Consider the following 25,428-nt stretch of genomic DNA (forward strand, 5'->3'; position numbering starts at 1 on the left):
TATACAAGAGAGATTGAGAGCTTAGTACACGATTCAGAGATCGGATGAATCGACTGACAAATGACTTCCTATTTAACTATAAATCCTCCAACGGCTAGTTCGAGTGATCCTTGTCAAAACAATCTAGACCGTTGATGAAGATTAAAGTTTCTTTTAATCTCATTCATTGAAATATTTGGGGAAATTCGAAAATTTTAATTAACTTAGAAATATTTTGTTTAGTTAATTTCCCAAAAAATTTGACTTTGACTTAATCGTCAGAGATCAAAGGTTTAAAATTTAACAAAATAATTAATTTACCTTAGTCTTAGGACCTTTTAAAATTTAATTTTTTTAGGACTGAAGGATTTTGCCTTTGGAGAATTTTAAATTTATCTAAGATCTAGAATTAATTAAATTAATGGCTTATGATTTTAATTAATTTTGGGCCAAAAAATTTAATTAATTAACTTATGAGGGGATAAATTATTTTTCCAACCATCAAGACACTTTACATCATGATTTTCATATTTTTTACATGTCACAGACTACTCATTTTTGTGACACAAATATAATCCAGCAGACCAAGCAATTTGTAATAAAATAACCTAACCAAATAGTTAGGATTATTTTCAAATCACTTTTACATAGACTCGATCTAGAACACTAGGACACGCCTAAGATCCTAACAACAAAATCCATTCTAGTTTTGGGGTAAGATTGGAGGGGAAAACTCTACCGACCATCCGAGAATGGATCGGTGAGAAAAAAATACCTCCCAGAATGGAGATTGTCACTAGAAAGATAAGTTTACCTAGGTTGTTACGTATATGACACGGTTCTGCGGAGATTATTTACATCATATACATGCAGAATGGGTTTACATTATAACATGATGATCAAGCTGATGATGATAACTGGATGACACAGACACATTGATTAGGTGCTATCTCTTTTGTGAAAAAGGGGGTGTATTGCTCTGGGTCGTTGACACATAGTGGTCAACAAAACTCATGTTTGGCTTTTGCCCTCATGTAAAATTTGTATGTCCCGGCCATATTTTGCATTTTATGGTACATTTCATGTTGAGAATGGGCAAATTATGATTTTTCCTTTCTTTTTAGCTGCATCAACCTTCGGGTTATCATTCCAAGCCCAACCCACGATATTGACAAAAGGAGGGGGAAGCTAACTCCTTGTGGACCCAATGGACAAATGTGGACCCGGATGGGAAATATGGTGAATGGGGTTATAATGAGCGGAGGGTAGTGATGTATATGGTGTCGAGAAGCGGAACCACACAACCAAAATTAGGGTTTCCCATGTAGTGCCACCCCTATATCTGGTAGTGAATAAAGGAGATCCCATGGGACTAGGATACAAGGTTAACCATCAAATTGGATAGAGGAGACAAGAGTACAAACCAAGCCCACTCTTGTTGAGAAATCCAAAATGAGGTAGTTAAACGATTTATCTTATTATGACATTATCTTGTGATGTTTTTCATTATTATTATTAGACCTTTCGAATTATCTTTTCTTATCATCAAGACTAATGCTAAGCAACAAATAAAAGAGAACACAAGATATAGGCACGTTGCCAGGGCAAAACTCCATTGTACGGGAAAACACAGTCAAAATTCTTTCTTCAGTAGATTCAAGATGAGACAACCAAGACCCTTACAAACTAGATACTCCCTCCATCAAGTCAGCCTTGTGAGTAGCATTGCATTCTTCAATGTGTTCTTCCTTGCAATAATAAAGCTTCGACACGGTCCAGTAGTATGTTTGATAGCTTGGTCATATAACACTATAACATATATACTTCAGTCCAACAATGATGATGTACTCCTGTTCTTGGTCTCCATCACTGAGGTGGCACCAAACTTTATGTTATATAAAAATTAATTATCTTGTAAACTATTAGTTTAATTAGGGCATAGGACATGATCAAAGATAATGCCCATTCACCAAGAGGCACATAGGGCTATATTTAAGCCCGGGCCTCTCAGTCTGTAAATCATCAATTCATTCATTAATTAATAAAATATATATTTTGTTGATAATCGCTGAGTTTGTCGATTCCATTTGGTATTAGAGCCAGCTCGGTCTTTTGAAAAAATCGCTGCACAACCTTGTCACTACCACGTGCCCAAAACCACCACCATCTCTAGTCGTCTCGTCGTCGCATTTCTCCACTGCTTCAGTCCCCCGCCTATCCCTGCACAACCATCAGATTCTTGTGTATATCCGCTGTCATTCACCACTCACCGTCCACATCTGTTCGTCGTTCACCCTGTGTCCATCCTTCTGCAAAATCGTCTGTCATCCGTCCCTCTCCGTTGTGCCCCCGCCCTTGACGTCTGCCGCTGTCATCCCGTTTGTCCACACGGCATCGCTGTCCGTCAATCCCTGTTCCAACATCCACGTCGTGTATCATCACCATGGACCCCTTTTTTTTCCACCACCGATTAATCGTTCATATTGTAACTTATATATATATATATATATATATATATATATATATATATAAATTATATATGATATATATATATATATAAATTATATATATATATATATATATATATTATAATTATATATAATATAAATTAAAAAAAAGAAAAAATATTTATTATTATTTAAAATATATATATATATATATATATTTTACTCTGGATAAGTATACTCTACTATACTAGATCAATCGTTGCATCAATGTCGATGGCCGATTTCAATAAATAATTGATAGAACTTGAGGCTAAGGTGACCAAACATGGCGACAAAATCGAGACATTGCAAGACACAACAAACGGAATAAAGGGTCAGCTCAAGGAGAACAAGAATGAATTCAAAAAGGATCAGGCAGACCTTTCAGTTAAGGTGGATCAAGCTATGGTGATGTTGGGTTGTATTTGTACTAGCCTGAAGATCACGCCTGATCAAATACCCCAGAATAATGAAGCGACTCGACATCTCAATTCTCTAGATTCGTCAAAATCATCAAACGCACAAGAGAAACCTGAGTCTCCGAAGATATCTTCCACACTTAATCAAGAAAATAGTAACACGAACATTCAAAATAAGCAACTTTGGAATCCATTCACCAATATGTCATTTTCAAATCAATACCCCTTTTTTGCTCCACCGTTAGCGACATATCAATGAAGAGCAAAAATCAAGCTAACCAAATTTGACGGTAATGAAAAATGCAGCATTGCTTGGCTCAATAAAGTAGATGGATATTTCGAGATTTACGATATTGACAATGATGACGAAAAGATTAGGCATGCTTCCATGAAAATGGAAGGCGAAGCATATAATTGGTATATGTGGTGGATCAAAACGACACTTGCTATCAGTTGGAGAAAATGTAAGTATGCATTCTTTAAAAGGTTCCAAGGTGTCAAGGAAGAAGAGTTCTTTTTATTGTTTTCAACACTCACCAGATTGCGAGAAAAAGGAGATGCAGATGAATACACTCGAGAATAGGAGACTTTAGCAACACGAGTACTTGGATTATCAGAAACTCGTCTAATCTACTTGTACACCTCCAGACTTAAAACCCATATACGAGCAGAACTTGAGCTTCATGACATTACGTCGATAGAAGTAGCAAGACAAAAAGCAAAAGCTGCTGAAAAGAAATTTGAAGAGTTGTTGTGGTCAAAGGCTAAAAAAGTATATTCGAGACGAAGATTGCCCCAGTTCGCGAATACGGATAATACAAAATATGTTCCACCACATCTTCGTGAAGGGAAAAATCTAATGTGGAAATGCAAAGGATGAAAGAGGGCAAGTGCAAACGCTGTGGTGAAAAGTGGGACCCTAAACATAGGTGTGCTAAAAGAAAAGAGACCAAGAATCTATATAATTGTGAAGCAACTAATGATTCAGATAGTGATGAATTAGACGTAGAAGAAATCGAAGATGCCCCAAAATTCTCTCCAGAACTAGACGACGAAAGCATTCTGCAAGTGTCAATATCGACTATGATAGGTATATCACAACCCCAAACATTAAAATTAAAAGGACATATCAAGAAGAACAATGTAATGGTTCTCATCGACACCAGTAGCACCCACAATTTTTTGGACTCAACCATGCCGAAGAGACTAAACATTTTCACATTTCCCATGCCCGACATGAACGTGATGGTAGCCGATGGTAAGAAGATTGAAAAGGTAGGGAAATGACATAAAGTCAAATTGTAGATTCAAGACTTTAATTTAGAATCTCTGTTCTACACTGTACCATTAGGAGGAGTAGATGTGGTCTTAGGTATCCAATGGTTATAAACCCTTGGTACTTACTGTGCCAACCATCAAAAGCAGTCTATAAAATTTAAATGGTAAGGGCAGAAATACAAGTTATATGGATTCCAAGTACCTGAGAATCAAATCGTATCATCATCTCAAATGATGAAAATGATTCGAAGAGGAGCACCAGCCTATCTAGTACAATGTCACCATTTAGAAATGTCAACTTCAAAATTGATCAGTAAAGATGCACTCGAAGTACAAGAGCTAATTTAGAAGCACGAAAAAGTATCCCAAGACCTGCCTCTGAAAATGCCTCCTAAATTCCTAATAGAGAAATTGAGCATACAATAGAAGTCAAAGCAGAATCAAACCCCATCAACATCAAACCGTATTGATATCCCCATCATCAAAAAACGAAAATTGAGAGATTAATCCAAGATCTTTTATAGTGTGGCATCATCTCAAAAAGTAAAAGTCTGTGTGTTGCTCCAGTTATATTGGTGCGGAAAAAGGATGGATCATTCAGGTTATGCATCGATTATCGAGGACTAAACAAAATAACAATTAAAAACAAGTTCCCAATTTCCTTTATCGATGAAATGCTGGATGAACTACATGGCGCTAAATATTTCTCAAAATTGGACTTAAGGTCAGGATATTATGAAATCAGAATAAGGTTGGAAGACATACCAAAACTGCGTTCCGAACACATGAAGGTCACTACGAATTTAAAGTAATGCCTTTTGGGTTTAACCAATGCGCCAGCAACATTCCAAGCCATTATGAACAAGTTATTCCGTCCATATCTAAGGAAGTTCATGTTAGTGTTCTTTGATGACATTTTAATTTACAGTAAAAGTTGGAAGGAGCATGTACAACATTTGGAGAAAGTTCTTACATTATTGGAAGAGCATCAATTCTATGCCAAGAAGTCCAAATGTACCTTTGGGAAGGAAGAAGTAGAATATCTCGGACATATAATATCCAAGCAAGGAGTTAAAGTAGATCCTAACAAGATCAAGGCTATAAAGGAGTGGCCCAAACCAGCTAATATCTCCAAGCTAAGAGGATTCTTAGGGTTGACTGGATATTATCGAAGATTTATTAAAAACTACGCCCATATAACTGCACCCTTGTCAAACCTTCTAAAGAAGAACTCGTTTTGATGGAATGATGAAGCAGGAAAGTGTTTTGAAGATTTGAAGGAAGTTATTTCTAAGGCCCCTGTATTGGCAACTCCAGACTTCTCAAAACCATTTGTAATTGAATGTGATGCTTCGGGTTTTGGCATAGGAGCAGTACTAATGCAGGACAATCATCCAATTGCGTTTGAAAGCAGAAGGCTCAATAAGCATGAACGTCTCAAGTCTACATATAACAAGGAAATGCTTGCTATTATGCACACATTAGCCAAATGGAGACAATATCTCTTAGGAACTAAGTTCTTAATACGAATAGATCATAATAGTCTTCAACATCTCCTTCAACAGAAAATGCTATCTACAGAACAACAAAATGGATAGAAAAAATTGCTACCTTTGACATGGATATATTACACAAGAAAGGGAAAGATAATGTAGTAGCTGATGCCTTATCGAGGAAAGACGAAGAACCATCATTACTCGCAGTGTCAGTGGTTGTTCCTGAATGGCTTAATGAGATTCAAAGTGAATACACAAAAGATCCATAAACAAGTGCTATAATTAATAATCTTCCGTAGAATTCAAAATTTGAATGGAAGAACGATATTCTATGGTACAAGGGAAGAATTTATCTGCATACATATTCCAAATTCAAAGCCAAGGTTCTCAAAGAGTCGCATGATTCACTGTCAGCAGGACATGTACGATACTTTAAAACCTATTAGAACGCACGCCAGTCATTCTTTTGGAAGGGAATGAGCAATGATATTCAAAAATATGTCGCAGAATGCAATAAATGTCAAAAGAATAAAAGTGAAAATATTATGACACCTGGACTACTTCATCCCTTATGTTGGAAATAATACTGAGAGGGGGGGTGAATCAGTATTATCAAATTCTTTTAATAAATCTTCCTTATTTGTTCTTTGAATTATTTTTGCATGTCAGTACCATAAAATAATGAGCATGAACAAAGAAAACAGATAGTCACACCAAAGAACACAAGATGTAAGGTGGAAACCCAATGTGGGTGAAAACCACCTGCTGCAATATGTCTCTATCTTTTTTCAAATTAGAAACTCCTTTTACAATGGTTTTGTACTGGTGCAGTCCTTTACCAGTATGCAGGCTGCAACCCGCAGAGAGCTACAACTCTCTCTCGTTTTCCAGTCTCTCCTGGAAGGGAGCTACAACCCCCTATTTCTTTTCTTACAAGGACCACTTTTCATAAATTTTCAAACTGGATCCATAAACATCAAATGATCATCAAGTATAAGAAAATCACCCAGTCAACTGTAGTAACCAGATCAACAATAATAGAACTAAACCCAGAACACCTTATCAACAGAAAAATACAACCAAACAAAATGTCTTAAGACAGATACGCAGTTTTTCTTTCTCTGGTCTGCGTGCGTACGCACTTCACCTTCTGCCCCCCTGCGTATACCCGCAGAGACCCTTCTGCCGCACTGCGTGTCCACGCACTGTTTCTTCAACCACACTGCGTACTGTTACTGCAGGTACGCACCCAAAGATACTATCGCACCGCGTACTTTTACTGCATGTACGCACCCAGAGATACTATCGCGCCGCGTACTTTTACTGTGCGTACGCACCTGAACCTTTGTCGCTCTGCGTACCCACGCAGTTCTCCTTCTTCTGCTCTACGTACCCACGCAACTCTCCTGTTTCTGCTCTGCGTACCCACGCAGATCTCCTGTTTCTGCTCTGCGTACCCACGCAGCTCTCCTGTTAAACACCTGCGTACTTCTGATTAGGGCCGAATTGGCAGTCCACCAGAGTGGCACAGTTGCTCAGATCTGATCATGCGCTCGAGAGATCACCCTTCACAGATTCGCTATCAACTTCTCTTACATATAGATCAAGCTTTTAAGACCATAACCCAATATTTCAGATCTTAAGATATTCAATTGCAAAAGATACTTAGCCAAGTGATCTCCTTTGCTTTATATAGGCAAGCTCCTCCTAAAATCATGGATCAATACCACGAGCCAAAACCATAATAACACAAATACCGTCGGCTAAATACCAAGGGTTAAGCATAAGAAACCCCACGTGTGCTTTTCTCTGCCTTGAAATGAGTGCACTGGGGGTACGCACCTCCTGAACAGCTGACCTGCGTGACTGGCCGCGGTCCCTTCACGGTGTACCTGCGGGTACGCACCTTCTGAACTGATCTCCTGCGTACTTCTTAATTTTCAACATATTGAGAGCCTTGCCACGGGTGTTGCCATCAAGTACAACATCTGTAACATATAGCCATACCAGAAACATAATGCCAACAATCTCCCCCTTTGGACTTGATGGCAACCTCAAAAACTTCAGCTTCATTCTCCCCCTCTGACATCAAGGACAAAGGGTTATGCTCCCCCTTAGAACATGCTCCCCCTGAATATGAACCAGATCTGTAAAGAAGAACCATAATCCACCAGAAAGAGATAGAGACATATTGCAGCTATATTCAGACCAGCTTCCATGATCTCCTTCTGTACATCCTCCATAATGCCAACAATGCATTATATGCTCCCCCTGAACCTCTGCCGCAACCCAGCACATGTACGCATATACCCCAGATGAACCATGCGTACAACCATCAATCAGAAGAGTTTCAACAATAAGATGATGCATCAACAACCCCCAGCTTTTGCCTGAAGTATTCAAAAGTTTCCCTGGGCAATGGTTTGGTGAGAATGTCAGCAACTTGTTCCTTAGAAGGAACATACTCCAACTTGACTTTCTGTTTAAGCACTTGTTCCCGGAGAAAGTGATACTTGATTGGTATGTGCTTGGTTTTTGAATGCATGACAGGATTCTTTGAGATGCTGATTGCACTTGTGTTATCACATAAGATGGAGATAGGTGGTGTACAAGTGATTTGAAAAACCTGCAAGGTCTGCATCATCCAAAGGAGTTGAGTGCAGCAAGATGCAGCAGCAACATATTCCGCTTCAGCTGTAGACAAGGCAATCGAACTCTGTTTCTTGCTGAACCAAGATACTAATCTGGAACCCATAAAGAACGCACCACCACTTGTGCTCTTCCTGTCATCCACGCTTCTGGCCCAATCTGCATCTGTATAAGCATGAAGTGTGAGATCTGTATCTCTAGGATACCATAAGCCATAATTTTGTGTCCCTTGAAGATATTTGAAAATTCTCTTTACTGCCTGAAGATGAGTCTCCTTTGGATTTGCCTGAAATCTTCCAACTATTCCTACTGCATGCATGATGTCCGGTCGGGTACCTGTCAAATAAAGTAGACTTCCAATCATAGATCTGTAGGTTGGTTGATGTACTGCTGCAGATTCATCATTTGCACTGAGGCTACATCCTGTGATCATGGGTGTACATATTGGTTTTGCATCTTCCATGCCATATTTCTTCAAAATCTGTTTGAGATACTTGGTTTGAGATAAAAAGATTCCTCCTCCTTTTTGTTGGATTTGCAAACCAAGGAAATATGTTAGTTCTCCCAGCAAGGACATTTCAAATTCTTTCTGCATGACCAAGGCAAAGCTTTGACTCATAGCTTCTTCATTGCTGCCAAAAATAATGTCATCTACATACACAACAAGTATTAGCAATTTGTCATTTTCAACTTTTATATAAAGATTGCTATCTGCTGATCCTTTTGAAAAACCTTGTTGATGAAGATATTTGTCCAAACGATAGTACCAAGCCCTTGGAGCTTGTTTGAGACCATAAAGAGCCTTTTTCAATCTGCATACAAGATTTGGATCATTTCCAAGAATGAACCCATCTGGTTGCTCAATGTATACTTCTTCTTCCAAGTCTCCATTTAGAAAGGCTGATTTCACGTCCATTTGAAATACTTTGAAGTTTTGGAAGCTTGAGAGAGCAAGGAACATTTGGATGGCCTCAAGTCTTGCAACAGGAGCAAAGGTTTCTTCAAAATCTATTCCTTCTTGCTGCGCATACCCTTTACAAACAAGTCTGGCCTTGTTTCTAATTACTTCTCCATTTTCATTCAATTTATTTTTGAAGACCCATTTTGTTCCGATAACATTCTTATCCTTTGGTCTAGGAACCAGCGCCCAAGTGTTGTTCTTTTCGATCTGCTCAAGTTCTTCATCCATTGCTTTCACCCAACATTCATCTTTGCATGCCTCTTTCACATTTTGTGGTTCAGTGGAGGAGAGTAATGCCAAATAGCTTGAAGCTTCTGCAACTATTCTTCTTGTTTGTACACCTGCTTCTTTCTGCCCCACAATCCGAGATTCTGGATGATTCTTCTGAACATATCTGGATGGAGTTTTCTCTTCTATTCTTGTCTGCTCCTCTGGTTCTTCTTGAGGTTCTTCTTCTTCATCATTTTGTCTTTGAGGGTAGCCTTCATCTTCGATGTCTTCATGATGTACTTTCCTAGGAATGTATCCCTTCTCATCAACCACTACATCAATGCTATCAACAATTCTGCCAAGTCTTTTATTGTAGCACTTGTATGCTTTGCTATGTGGAGAGTAACCAAGAAGAATGCCTTCATCTGCTCTAGGTTCAAGTTTGCTAAGCTGTTCATCAGTATTCTTGATATAGCATTTGCTCCCAAAGATTTTGAAGTGCTTTACCGAAGGAGTCTTACCACTCCAGAGCTCATGAGGAGTTTGAGTGCTGTTCACCCGGACATTTGTTTTGTTGAGAATAACAACCGCAGCATGTGCAGCTTCACCCCAGAAAGTTGCAGGAGTTCCTGATTCATCAAGCATAGCACGAGCCATTTGTTGGACTGTTCTGTTCATTCTTTCCACAACTCCATTTTGCTGAGGAGTTCTAGCTGTAGAGAATTCTCTTCTTATTCCATGTTCTTCACAGAAATCGAAAAATTCATTTGAGGTAAACTCCCCACCTCTGTCGGATCTGAGGCACTTAATTTTGTGTCCTGATTCATTTTCAACCAAGGCTTTGAAGGATTTGAATTTTTCGAATGCTTCATCTTTGTGCTTCATAAGTCCTAACCAGACAAACCTGGAGAAATCGTCAATGAATAATATCAAGTATTCTTCTCCTCGAGGTGTTCTTTTCCTGAATGGACCGCATGTATCTGTATGAACTAGCTCAAGAGGCATGCTAGCTGATCCTTCCTTCTCTGGAAAGTTAGTTCTGGTTTGTTTTCCAAACTGGCATGATTTGCATATGGTGTTGTCAGGAATTTTGATATCTGGAAGATCGCGAACTGCCTGATATTTGCATGCTTTCCTTATTTGTGAAAAGCTTAGATGCCCCAACCTCCGATGCCATAACCAGTGCTCATCATCCTTGCTCAGATAGCATTGTTGTTGTCCTTCTTCAAATATGTGCAGATTATTTGGAGTTCTTTTACCTTTGATCACTGTTTTTCTTGTATCAAGATCACGAACAAGACATCCATTTGATCTGAATATCACCTCGGTTCTTTGATCACACATCTGGCTGACACTTAGAAGATTATGCTTCAATCCATCAACATACAAAACATTTCCAGCCTTGACCTTTTCTTTTAACTGAGCAATGCCTTTTCCTTTTATAGTTGCAGGAGTATCATTTCCAAAAGAAACTTTCTTTCCTTTTTCTAGAGCAGAATATGACTCAAGTTTTTCTTTATCACCTGTCATATGCTTCGAACATCCACTGTCAATGTACCATAGATTTTCCTGTCCCTCTGCATAAAATGCTATCCCACATCTTTCTGTTTGTGATTCCTTTATTCTCCATGTTTTGGTGGTTGAGGCTTGTTCCTTTTTCTGCTGAAACCTGCTCCTGCATTCAGATTCTTCATGACCAAAGTTATTGCAAATAGAACATTCAACTTCATTTTCAAGAACCGAAAAGTTGTTATAGGTCCTTTTTGTAATCCTGGTCATACTTCTTTGTTTTTGAGCTTCTCTAGTCATGATCGTTTTATATGCAACACATTGAGCTGCTTTGTGACCAAAGTTATGGCAAGACAAGCATTGTCCATTGAAGAAACTTCTGCGGTTATCAAATCTACTAGCCAATTGATTGTAATTTCTATTGTCATCCATTCTTGAACCAAATTGAGAAGATTTTACCTGTGGCTGGTTGTAGTTTTTGTTCACCCTTAAGACGGATTGCCCCTGATAGTCTCTGTTTGCAATTCGTCCCTGCTTTACCTGATGGTCTCCATTGTGCTTTTGCTCATTTTTCCTTGCTGCATCAAGATAACTTTTTGAAGTGGATGCTTGAGAAATTTCTCCATTATAGCCCAGACCTGTCTTGTTTAGAGGAGACCGCTGTACATTGATAATCTCATCCAAAGTTTCAGATCCTTTGATAAACTTAAGATTAATAGCTTTTGTTTTCTCAATCTCTTTTCTAAGACCAACAATTTCACCTTCCAATTTTTCAAGATGTTTTTCCTTTTCATCAATTTGAAATTGTAGAGTATCAATGATCATATTCTTTTCTTCTATACATCTCTTGAGTCTAGTAATTTCTTCATAAAGGTTATCCACATCTATAGCATCCATATAATCATCATCTTCAAATGCCATTAACAATTTATATTCATTACCTCGTTCATCTTCATCACTGTTTGATAGACCATCACTATCTTCATGAGTATAGTAGCTTTTCTTATTTGCACTCTGTTTCTTGTTCCATCTAGCAGGTTCCTTTCCTTTATCCTTATAAGGACATTTTGCAGCATAATGACATACTCTTCCACAAGCAAAGCATTTAAAAGGTAACTTACCTCTGAACCTTCCAGAATCCCTTTGAAGATTTCTGACAAAATTTGATTCTTCTTCTTCTTCTTCTGGTACGTGACTTGCTCCATAATAATCTCCTTTGCCTGACGCCTTGAAAGCAGCTTCTCTTCTGTCTGATGGACCTCCCTTTCTCATTTCATAAGCAGTTAGAATTCCATGTAGCTGAGACATAGTAAGAATTCGTAGATTTTCCTTTTCTTCTATTGCAGATACTTTAGATTCAAACTTGGGGGACAATGATCTTAGAACCTTTTCAACCACAATAGCCTCTTTTATTTCTTCACCCAAATTTTTCATGCAATTAATAATCTCATCTACCCGAAGAAAATAGTTAGCCACACTTTCATCATTATACATCCTGAGATTCTCATACTGAATCCTGAGAGTTTGAAGTTTAGCACGCTTTACCTGTTCATCTCCTTCGTAGCTCAAGACAATCTTGTCCCATATTTCTTTTGCGGATTTATATTGCATAACCTTTACAAATTCTGTTTGAGATAAGCATCCCAGCAAAGTATTGACTGCTTTAGCATTTGTTTCATATTTCTTCTTTTCGGCCGCATCTGTAGGAGTAGTTGAAGGAAAAACGTAGCCTGTATCTATGATATCCCAAACTTCTGTACCAAGAGATTGAAGATAGGCAGTAACTCTTACCTTCCAATAATTGAAGTTTGTCCCATCAAAAATTGGTGGTCTGATTGATGCTTCCCTCTCGTAGTTGCTCATGATGAATGATCTTCCTTCAAGCGATCAAGCTTCTCTGAAGGACCTGCTCTGATACCAATTGTTGGAAATAATACTGAGAGGGGGGTGAATCAGTATTATCAAATTCTTTTAATAAATCTTCCTTATTTGTTCTTTGAATTATTTTTGCATGTCAGTACCATAAAATAATGAGCATGAACAAAGAAAACAGATAGTCACACCAAAGAACACAAGATGTAAGGTGGAAACTCAATGTGGGTGAAAACCACTTGCTGCAATATGTCTCCATCTTCTTTCAAATTAGAAACTCCTTTTACAATGGTTTTGTACTGGTGCAGTCCTTTACCAGTATGCAGGCTGCAACCTGCAGAGAGCTACAACTCTCTCTCGTTTTCCAGTCTCTCCTGGAAGGGAGCTACAACCCCCTATTTCTTTTCTTACAAGGACCACTTTTCATAAATTTTCAAACTGGATCCATAAACATCAAATGATCATCAAGTATAAGAAAATCACCCAGTCAACTGTAGTAACCAGATCAACAATAATAGAATTAAACCCAGAACACCTTATCAACAGAAAAATACAACCAAACAAAATGTCTTAAGATAGATACGCAGTTTTTCTTTCTCTGGTCTGTGTGCGTACGCACTTCACCTTCTGCCCCCCTGCGTATACCCGCAGAGACCCTTCTGCCGCACTGCGTGTCCACGCACTGTTTCTTCAACCGCACTGCGTACTGTTACTGCAGGTACGCACCCAGAGATACTATCGCGCCGCGTACTTTTACTGCATGTACGCACCCAGAGATACTATCGCGCCGCGTACTTTTACTGTGCGTACGCACCTGAACCTTTGTCGCTCTGCGTACCCACGCAGTTCTCCTTCTTCTGCTCTGCGTACCCACGCAGCTCTCCTGTTTCTGCTCTGCGTACCCACGCAGATCTCCTGTTTCTGCTCTGCGTACCCACGCAGCTCTCCTGTTAAACACCTGCGTACTTCTGATTAGGGCCGAATTGGCAGTCCACCAGAGTGGCACAGTTGCTCAGATCTGATCATGCGCTCGAGAGATCACCCTTCACAGATTCGCTATCAACTTCTCTTACATATAGATCAAGCTTTTAAGACCATAACCCAATATTTCAGATCTTAAGATATTCAATTGCAAAAGATACTTAGCCAAGTGATCTCCTTTGCTTTATATAGGCAAGCTCCTCCTAAAATCATGGATCAATACCACGAGCCAAAACCATAATAACACAAATACCGTCGGCTAAATACCAAGGGTTAAGCATAAGAAACCCCATGTGTGCTTTTCTCTGCCTTGAAATGAGTGCACTGGGGGTACGCACCTCCTGAACGGCTGACCTGCGTGACTGGCCGCGGTCCCTTCACGGTGTACCTGCGGGTACGCACCTTCTGAACTGATCTCCTGCGTATTTCTTAATTTTCAACATATTGAGAGCCTTGCCACGGGTGTTGCCATCAAGTACAACATCTGTAACATATAGCCATACCAGAAACATAATGCCAACACCTTAAACATTCCGAATTAGAAACGGGAAGAAATATTAATGGACTTTATTGAAGGTTTACCTGTATCTGATGGTAAGGATAAGATTCTTGTAGTAGTCGACAGACTCACTAAGCATGCCCACTATATTGCAATGAAGAAATCAGACTCAACAAAACAAATCGTTGAGATATTTTGCAAAAATATTTACAAATTACACAGATTTCCAAAGGTCATAGTGAGCGATAGAGATGCCAAATTTAAGGGTAATTTTTGGAAGGAATTATTCAATCATATAGGAACCTACCTCAACTTGAGTTTTTCTTACCATCCTCAAACAAATGGCCAAACAGAGGTTGTCAATAAGTGTTTAGAAGCCTACTTACGTTGTTATGCCACAAACAAACAAAATAAGTGGGTTCAGTGGTTACATCTCGCTGAATGGTGGTATAATTCCACTTACCACACATCAACGCAAATGACTCATTTCAAGCTCTGTACGGCTATGAACAGCCAAAATGGAAGGAATTTGCTATCATTGAGATGAAGCTGTCAGTGGTTAAAAATCCATTAGAAGAAACCCAAAAAGTCGTCCAAACTCTAAAAGAAAATCTAAATAATGCAAGGAATTGTATGAAGCAGCAAGTTGAACGAAATAGAACCGAGAGAGAATTTGAAGTTGGAGATTGGGTATTTGTCAAACTTCAACCATACAAGCAGCGATCCTTAAAACAAAAAGGAAAAAATAAATTGGTACCAAAGTTTTATGGACCATATCAGATCAACAAAAAGATCAGCCAAGTCGCATACAATTTAAGCCTTCCTGATAAAAGTTGTGTTCATAACGTTTTCCATGTATCCTACCTCAAAAAGGTATCAATCAACACAGACAACACTTTCGACCTTAGATGACGAAGGAAGGGTTATTCTAGAGCCAAAAGGTATCATATCCAGCAGGGAAAGGAAGCTGCGATCACGAATAATAAAAGAATACTCAACCAAGTGGAAGGACTTACCAGAAGAAGAAGCTTCTTGGGAGACTGAAGCGTTTCGTATTAATTATCTTGTAAACTATTAGTTTAATTAGGGCATTCACCAAGAGGCACATAGGGCTGTATTCAAGTCCGGGCCTCTCAGTCTGTAAATCATCAATTCATTCATTAATTAATAAAATATATATTTTGCTGATAATTGCCGAGACTCCCTCCATCAAGTCAGCTTTGTGAGTCGCATTGCATTCTTTAATGTGTTCTTCCTTGCAATAATAAAGCTTCGACATGGTCTAGTAGTATGTTTGATTGCTTTGTCACATAACATATTTATATCTTAGTTCAACACTGTAGCATATATACTTCGTTCCATCAATGATGATGTACTCTTGTTCTTGGTCTCCATCACTGAGGTGGAACCAAACTTTATCACTTCAATGACATCGAGCATCTGATTGTAATGGCACCGAACTTCTATGACATCATCGAACTGTAATAACATCTTAACTTCTATACTGCATTGACACCGAACTGTATTCACTGTAATATCACCGAGCTTTGTCCACTGTAAAGGCACCGAAGTTATCTCACTGTGATTGTCGAAACCATCTCCCTGTGATCAACGGAATTATCTTTGAAATGCGAGCTTCTGTTCTGTGTTTTTATGCGAAGTCCTAGGCTTGTATATATAGTGGTTCGTCCATCATAAATGAGCTGACATGATCAGGAAGAGATGTGTCTTTGTGTAGGTCGACATATGTTCTTTTGAAGGAAGCCGACTTGATGGAGACTTGGATGAAGAGGTTGCCTTGATGGAGGAGTCTTTGACCAAACAATAAATTGACTTTGACCCAAATAAATAATCCTAAAGCCTACAATGGAGGCTTGACCTATGACAATTGATCCAACTATGAAACCCATGCTTTAACAAGTCAATTTAATTTAATAATAAAAATTCTTTTTGCTTTTCTTTTGACAAAAATTGCATTGTGACTCAAATACAATTTATGAAGACCGAACCTAGTTACATTCTTCAACAACTCTTTACGCCAAATCCCCCCACTAATTCATGCCCAAAAGTTTCCATGATAAGTAAACAAAAGTACCCAACTATACAATGAAAAGCAATACCTTTGAGGTTGGAAGGCCCACCTTCAAACATATGATCATAACAGATGGGCGAGGGAGCATATGGCTAGCTTAGGTGGTGGAGATATTGGCACATTGAACTATCTGGTGGCTGCAAGGGGTTGTTGGCTACTGGTTGAGGACCATCTAGGAGATTTTTTTCTCTTATGGGTACCACCCACGGGTGGTGGGTAACAAGGCGCACACTATCCAAGAAGAGGGACTCGTGGAAGATGAAGGAAGGCACATGTGGAGAGGAGTAGAGTGGTAGGAGACCACTTCTCTGCTCTTTCTCCATGAAATCGAATCATATCTTGAGTAAACTCTTGATCACTCCTTTAAACTTGAGTTATCCCCACAAAACGTGCGATTTTGTTACTGGAACTCGTGGTGCCTTATTTGAGAAATTCATTTTCCTTGATTTGTGGCCTAAGTGGAGTCCACATAACTTTCTAACTTCACTTTAATGTTTTCATGAATTTCCACCTCATTTCCACATCATTTTGGCATGTGTGGATATTTAATTTTCTCCATTTATTTAATTTCTGGCTCAATTTATTGCCACATTTTCCCATAGACTTAGGAAATGTGGGTTTTGAGGGTCCATAACTTATTTTTTACCCCTAAAGTGTGTCTTAGTCGAAAGTTGAGGGTGAGGGGTGTAATTTTGAGCTAACATACACGACTTCTTTAGACATCACTTATTATATTTTATAATCAGAATTTATTAAAATTTCCACCCTGTAGGAAATTAAAAAAATTAAAAAAAATGTCCCCTAGACCTAATCAAATTCTGCGAAATTTTATGAGTGATTTAGTATGACAATGACTCTAGACACTAGGACACACCCAAGGCCTTGCCATCAAGCCGCAATTTGGCATTGGGGTTATAGCTTAGAAGAAAAAACTCAATTAATTATTAAGTGCTAAAAAGTACCAATAATCAACCAAGTAAAAAAAAACTTTCCAAAGTAAACTCACTTGATGACAATGTCCCAAGTTACCTAGGCCTGTTACATGACTCAATTCATCATACTAGCATCATTTTACAACATCCCTGTAGGGCTTGCGGAATTTGATTACAATATAGAAGAAGAATGAGAAGAAGAAGAAGAATTTAAAAACTCTGATGATATATGAACTTTGATGGCATATGAAGTCTCTGACATATCCTTGGGCGTGGTAGTCTTTGTCTTCAAAGTGTTCTGAAGATTATTACAAAGTACAAACTTTGTTTGTTACATACTCCTCCACCAAGTTGCCACATGGATCAACCTAAGACCAACCTTGTCCTCGGGCATCATATAGACATCATGAGGAAATATGGGCAAATCCTGTGACCCATTCTATTTGGCCCATATGTAAGAGTGCATGAATTGCTTCAACCATTGAAATTGTGTCCTACAAAGATGCCAGCAAGACACATAAGTTATAACAGATATGCGAAGCATGGAGAATCCTACCCACTACAATTATCTTTCCAACAATTGGGAGATCCTTTTTCCGGTGGAAGAGATATTTATGCTGCAACTGCTCTAGACACCAATTCCACATGGCTACTGAGGAAAAACCCACTCCAAATAGGATGTTGAGATATGGTACAACAACATTAAGGTGAAGAACATTCCATGTTAGTGGAATCTATGAAAGGTGCCATCAAGACCAGCGAGCCAATCATGTCTTATGATCACTAACAAGCACCCTAGAAGCCTCACAATACATCAACTAACAATCTGTGGCACCAACCATAGATTCTTGATTAGCTCACATAAATAATAGTGAATCATCTACAAATTTATTATTCACCATCTTTGAATTATTTAGTGAAGTCATGCCCCTCAAATGATTCTGTGAGCAAACCATAGTTTTAAAATTCAGAACTGGTCTTTGAACTGATCACCTATCAAACCAGGTCTTCACTTAGAGTTGGATTGTACCGGATACAATGAATCAGTTAAAAATATATATAAAATAGTTATTTTTATTTGAATTATTTGGCAAAGTCATGCCCTTTGAATAACCCTTAAATGAACCATAGTTTTAAAATTCAGAATCGATCTTTGAACCAATCACCTACTAAACCAGGTTTTGCCTCAAAGTTGGATTGGACCGGATTCAATGAATCTGTTAAAAAATACATGAAATAATTGATTTTTAATGGAAACAATATTTTAAATATTTGAAACCATTAGAGACAAAACATGCAAACTCTACTCATCTATATACCATATAAGGATGAATATATTAAAGTGGCACTGAGTGCAATACATACCAGCCTTTAGCTACAAAATGCATAATCAATGAGGCTTTAAATGTTCTCTAGAGTCCAAAAACCATCCTATAAGCTATTAGGTCACTAGTATATAGGAGGGGAAGGGTTCTGTATATAGCAAAGTGTGAGGGATTAGGGAGAGAATTTTCCCTCTTTTAATAAAAAGTAGCCTATAAACCCATTCCAAGTCCACACATGTGGGATGTTGCCTGACCTGCTCAGTTGGTTCAAGTAGAGATGGGTCAATTTGTATTAGTTTTGTACCAAATTGGTCCACTGGTCTAGGTTGTTGGTGGATTTGATACCTGGCCCTGTTCAACTGGCCAGTTTGACCAAGCCGAGTTTTAAGGCTATGAATTAGACAGTCTCTAACAAATAACCAAGGGCATTTGTTGTTATCACATAAAGATAGAGGACCAGGGAGCACCCTTGTCTGATAGATATGAAGAGTTGAATATTAGGAGACTGTGTTGCTTATTGAAACAAATGTAGAGGGACACGAAAGCAGTGTACTAACTATCCCTACACATCCTGCGATGTGAACCAGAGCTCAGGCAGCTCAACATATTAGTGATGAAGCTCTAATCTGTTTGATTACAAACGTTTTCAAGTCAATCTTCTAAAAGAGATCTTGTTGGTTAGTCTTCCTAGCCCACTCCATAGCCTCCCAAGCTGAAACCATAATTTCTGGAATTGAACACCCCTATACAAAGCCTGTCTACTCTTTGCTGCAATCTTCCTAGCTGCATTTCTCATCTGTAGTGTGATAGCCTTGGCCATTATTTTTTAGGTGACATTGAGCAAGGTTGTACGATGCCACCTGCCTATAGAGTCCTCTTCAACATTCTTCAGAAGAGCTTAATGAAATTCTAATTGAGTCTGTGAAAAGACCTTAGAAACCAGACAACATTATATCTCGTGGACTTCTAAAGTTCCCATAGCAAACCATTAATCCCTAAGGATTTCCCATTCTTCATTGAGCACAAAGCTGCAAAAAGCTTGTCCTCTGTAAAGTCCTTGTCCAATTTATCAAGGTTTACTACAGAGATTTTGTGGGGGACTACCCTATAGCAAGCATTCTTGGTAGCCACAACCGAATATGATGAAGGGTAAGGAGGAAAAATATTCTGGAAATGATTACCAATCATGAATATGATGAAGGTTAAGGAGGGAAAACATTCTGAAAATGATTACCAATCATACCTTGAATCTTAGCACTATTCTCCTGAACTGAGCCATCAACTCTATGAAGTCCAAGCACCCTATCAACTCCCACTTTCTTCAACAAATCAAAGAAGAGCTTGGATTCATCACGTCCCTCCTAAATCCAATGCAAGCGAGCATACACCTATGCCCCTTTGGCAATGTATTCTTCTTCTTTGCGCACCACTAACTCTAACTGAGCTATATCCTCTTGAAGAACAATGTTATGTAAATTCTCCTCTAGGAAGTTATGGACATCGACCAACTTTCATATGGCCCACTGAATTTATGTCTACACTTGCATGCAATTGTGTGGCCCAACTTCTCATGAGCTTGACAGTTCTTTGAATAGAAATTTCCCACCACAACAATCGATTTGCTCCCCCAATAGGATGAAGGACAAGGGTCCAAACTTTGTGAAGCAGGGCCCTAAAGTCAGGAGACTCCAGCTGAGAAACGTTAAACATGTGCAAAGATCAGGGTTTTGACTCCACCACATTCTCCATTGATATGGAAGTTTGGGTGGCTAAATGATTTGATTTCATAGCCTCAATCAATGCATCAACTTGCCTCCTAGACCTGGGATAAGAAATATTGTCCTGATGCCTTCTCTGATAGTACCTGTGCCCTCTCCTTTCCTTACCTGAAATAGGAAAGGGTAAACTAACCCCCATAGTAAAGATATTGTTTCCCCTTGTTAAGGTAAAATAGTTGAATAGCAATCTTACATCTTCCCCAGACATGTTTTTTAGATCCACTAGCAACTGCTCCAACTGTCCAACACCACCAGCTGAATCCACTCCAAAAGATTGAAGCTAGCCAAACTGATAGTAGGAGCATACAGTAACAAAATTTTAGCAATCTCTTCTAAATCAACAGAGTGATCCACCCGCACTTGTCAGGTTCAGAATCATAAGCTATAAGAAATCTCTGCAAACATGGGGAAATAGCTAGAACCCTTCCCAGAGAATGATCGATAGTCTACAAGAGACCACTCCAGAGATAACTCATATGATTTCCAAGCTGGAACCTGATAGACTTGACCTATTGCAAAAGGACTATATCCATCTTAGCTCTTTCAGGCATCCCATAGCCAATCTATTTACTACCTGGGATCATCATCGTTCTTACATTCTAAGATAGAAGGGAGAGCTTCATTCTAAGAAGAGAAGGTTGCCCAGAGTATTGAATTTGTTGTGCAACACTATATTCCTAAGAGAAGGAGCATCCTTTTCTGGAGAAAGAAAAGCGACTTACATGAAGGATTTCACCAAAGGGGCGAGATTCATTGTTCTACCAGGCTTGTCTAAGATGAAGCTTCTCTTTTGGACTTTATTTGCCAACTATCATCAACATCCATACTCTACAACTGATCACTAGCGCTTGTTGAAGAAGCCAAGACAGTGCTCAGAGTCTGGAAAGTATCCATAGATCCTCCAAAAATTGGAGGAACTTGGTGCAAGAGATGGCCTCGTCTTTTCCTATCAGAGACTCCTGAACCACACCCACACCAGATCCACCACCAAAGCTCTGAGATTGGTGAATCAAATTCCCACATTCCTTGGCTTGTGGAACATCATTCTTGGCCACCACTTGGTTAGAACCAACTGATAAACTGACTTTATTACAGGTACGGTCAAAGTTTTAGCACCTGTACCTTTGGATGAATTCTGACGGGGTTTCCAATGAGGGCCATCTTTGATGAGGTGACCTTGCGCCTGACATGCAAAGCCAGCACTGGGCAAATTCAGCTAGCAAACCTTTTTGTTGTTGGACCCCATCCACCATCATGACAGAGATAAAGAGTTGTGGCTAGTTTCTTAATCTTTTTCAACATGTCTGAAATGTTGGTTTGTGTTTTTTTGAAATCTGGAAATTATTTCTTTCAATTTGTATTGAAGGTTAATTTGTGTAGACTTATATGGAGGAATGTGATAGTTTTTGCTTTAAATGCTAAACTTTGGAACAATTTGAAAAAAAAATAATGGTTGCTGGATTATTTGATTAATTTATGCAATATGTAGAATATTCATTTCGTTTGTGCACATTGTTCTTTTTGAATATGCTTCAGGAAATGACTCCTTCAGCAGATATTGTTTCTGTGAGATTTACCAAAAGTGTTATCAAGTCATGTGCAGCATTGTCTTACATTGAGGCTCAAGCACGGATGGATGACAGGTTTGCTTTGATTTTCACTGTGTTTATTTATGGTGATTGGTATGATTATAACCTTAATTGTTCTAAGTAGTTTTTTTCACTAACTATCCAGTTATATATCTTCTTTACTTTTGGCATACATATCTCTACCAACTATTGCTGATATGATAGCTTTCTTCTTTATAGATTTTTTAACATTCTTGATTTGAGTTGCTTTGTTTTCAATTTGAATTGTTTTGGAATCTTGCCTCTTTGGAATAATCACATGTTGACTTTGGTTGGAGAAATGTTGATGGTAAGGTGATTGGTCCATGCAATGCTTCTTTCAATTTGGATTTCAATAAGCTACCTTTATAACACGTTTCTTCTCAATCTTAATTTTAGGATATTCCTGATTCACATTAATTTGAAGGAATAATTCTTTGTCATGTACTTGTTTTTTTTACTATGTGGTGTTGGAATTTCTAAGTCTAACCCGTTAGAAACCCTTTATGTACTTTTTGATTTATTCCTACCTACTTGTTCTGTTAATTAACAAGTTATTTACCATGTAAATATTGTAAATAAATACAAGTACATGCTCAACACATTATAGATCATCAACTGAAGGAAACATAAACAAGCACACAAGTGACACTGTTGTTTTTGGACTAATGTCCCCGGAAAAACCCAATGCGGGAAAACCGGTGCAGCTATCTAAGGGTTTGATTTATTAAGCAGTTTCAGAATACAATCTAGGTGCCAAATCCGGCTCACCCAACAGAGAAAAATCTCGGCAGTAGTACCTCTCTACTTGGAAGTAGATATTCTAGCTGAAACCCCGGATAAACACTCTGACAGCTCCACAGCTCCAATCTGCCCCACGAAACCCCAGCGTTAGCCTCTAGGGACTGCGTCAGCCTCTCTCTGGCCCAGTGTTAGCCCAATGTCACTCTAGCTTGGCTTGCGTCAGTCTCTAGAGGCACTGCGTCAGTCCTCTGGCCCTCTGTGTCACCCATGCTGGCTCTCTGAGGCACTGCGCAACTCTTGGTTGCCTTTGCATGAGCCCTGGCTGGCTTTGCGAGAACCCTTCGTTGCTTCTGCGTCCCTCTCTCTGGCTACTATGTCGATCCTCCCGGTGCTATCTCTGCCTCTCTGCTTTTGTATTCATTGCCCCTCAGCTGCAACTCTGATCACTCTCTCAACTTTCTCAGCAAACCTAGTCCCAAAAAGTCGAAATCTTGATCTCTTGGTGTGTTCTCCAAGTGACCCTCAAACCTCTTCTTATACTGACAAATCAACGGCCGAGATTAAGTCCCTAATCAATGGCTAAGATTAGATGTGGCTTGATCCATGACTTGTGGACCATTCTAACACAATTTTATATTAATTCACATTAATATTTTATTTACCCTAAGTTTAGACTTAGGGACTCCATCACAAATAATAATTATTTTAATATCTCCCAAACTGTTTAGAATCTGCCCAAACCCTTTCTGGATATTGGAGATCTCATGTGCCTTAGCCTCTCCACCAATTTTCGTGGCTAGAGCACATCCGATGCTACCCCAAATCAACATGTGGTTCATGGTACCTGGAGATTGTTGACCACTACGTCTAGGGAAAATTTGTAGTATGTACGAGACAGATCTACCCAAAAGGATCACTTCTTGCTGGCTCAACCACGGAGCCTGACCATGAGAGTGTCAAGAGAATTGAACCCATGACCTCTCAATAGCAGAGGTACTTTAACTACAGGGACTCAACCAATTGAACTAACCCTTGGGGCTGTCATGTGCTTGTGTTGCCTTGTTGGTTGACAATATTTCATTAGTTGCAACACTTAAGTTTTTAACTCCCTCCAATATGTAAAGATCCTTTTATCCATAGTTTAATCTCTGAATTTTGAAAACATTGATGATTCATTTGGGTCAATGGCTGTTGCTTTATCAACCAGGGTTGCTGGGGAGGGCCCCCTCCCCTTGAATCCTCTCTCAAAGCACGCTTCGATCAGGAGCGACCCCGTGATCAGGGAGCGAATTTTGGGAGCATACTCCTTAAAAGAATTTCTCTCCCTTGCCATATCGGGAGTGATATAGGGAGTGATCGTGGAGCGATCGCTCCTATATCGCTCCCCATAGCTTCGAGAGAAACTTTTAACTTCCGGGAGCGATACAGGAGTGATCGCTCCCGATTGTCTCTTGCCAAAATCACTGCTTCCGTGAAAAAAAACGCGCGTGATGTTTTTTGGAGGAGAGGGAGGGGCCAAAAGAATGAAAGGCTGCCTCCCCTCCCACACTCTATCATTTTCATGAGATTGAGAGAGCAAAGGGGGCTTGAGGAGCTTGAGTTGAGTAGCTTGAGAGAGAGGAAGATTGAGAGGGGTTGAGCTTGTGGAGTTTGTAAGGGAGCTTGAAGGCTGCCATTTGAGAGAGCTTCAAAGATTGAAGGCACCACCATTGGAGAGCCAAAGTGGTAGGGTCTAATCCCATTTTTTTTTCTATGTAGCATTTGTGCTTTTTATATGTTGAATGAAAGATGCTCTCTTCTCCTACTCTTTCCATATTCTCATTCCTCCTTCATTTTATTGAATTTGCAGGCAAGAAACTCAAACTTCATCAAACATGATGGGTATATGGCTTAGCCTTCTCTTGTTGGTTCCTTTTCTTGTTATGATGATGGTGGTGGGGAGCATAAGAAGTGATGAAGATGATGAAGTGGGTAGTGTTGGATTAGGAAACCTTGGAGAAGAGGAGTACCAAGAGGAAGTGGAGGATAATGAGAGTGGAGATGATGATGGAAGGAAAACCAAGGTAGACCAAACCCCCTTGTGGGAATATGTTACTAGGATTTCAGGAGGGAAAGGGTGTGGAACCACTAAATTTACATGCCCCCATTGCAGAATCACTTACACAAGTTCATATACCCGTGCCAAAAAGCATCTCTGTTTGAAAATGGCATGGGATGGAACTATGCAAATAGGAATCAAAATCTGTGTAAGTGTGTCAACATAACAAAGAGCCAAACACATAAGGGAAGAGGGGGAAGCCCAATACAAATCTAAAAGATCAAAGGGTGACTTTGAACATGACACCACTAGCCCACAATCACATAGAATAAAAACTCCATCAACATCCACCCATGATAGTGGATATGGAAGCATAGGCACAAACATCTCTTTAAGGCATAGAACAATATTAGAATTCCTTGTTCAAGGGTGTAGGGATGATGTGGATGCAAAAATTTTCCGGTTTTTCTTTGCATGTGGGATACCATTCAATGTTCTTCACTCATCTTATTGGCCTGAAATGGTTTCTGCGATTGATGATGCCCCTAAAGGATACAAGAGCCCTGGGTATGA

General features: G+C 39.2%; 1 protein-coding gene across 2 annotated transcripts in view; it reads left to right on the forward strand.

The window, feature by feature from the left end:
* EMB2763 (ribonuclease II family protein) overlaps positions 1-25,428 on the forward strand; it is a 253,929-nt gene that overhangs the window by 174,008 nt on the left and 54,493 nt on the right. For both annotated transcript variants that reach the window (XM_089406033.1, XM_089406032.1), the window contains exon 15: positions 22,003-22,109. In XM_089406033.1, coding sequence (XP_089262159.1) covers positions 22,003-22,109 — 107 coding nt within the window. The remainder of the gene's footprint in view (positions 1-22,002; positions 22,110-25,428) is intronic.

This window comes from Pinus tabuliformis, chromosome 2_2 (assembly GCF_031772625.1).
Source record: "Pinus tabuliformis cultivar Carrire ecotype Pingquan chromosome 2_2, CPIR1, whole genome shotgun sequence".
Taxonomy (NCBI): Eukaryota; Viridiplantae; Streptophyta; class Pinopsida; order Pinales; family Pinaceae; genus Pinus; species Pinus tabuliformis.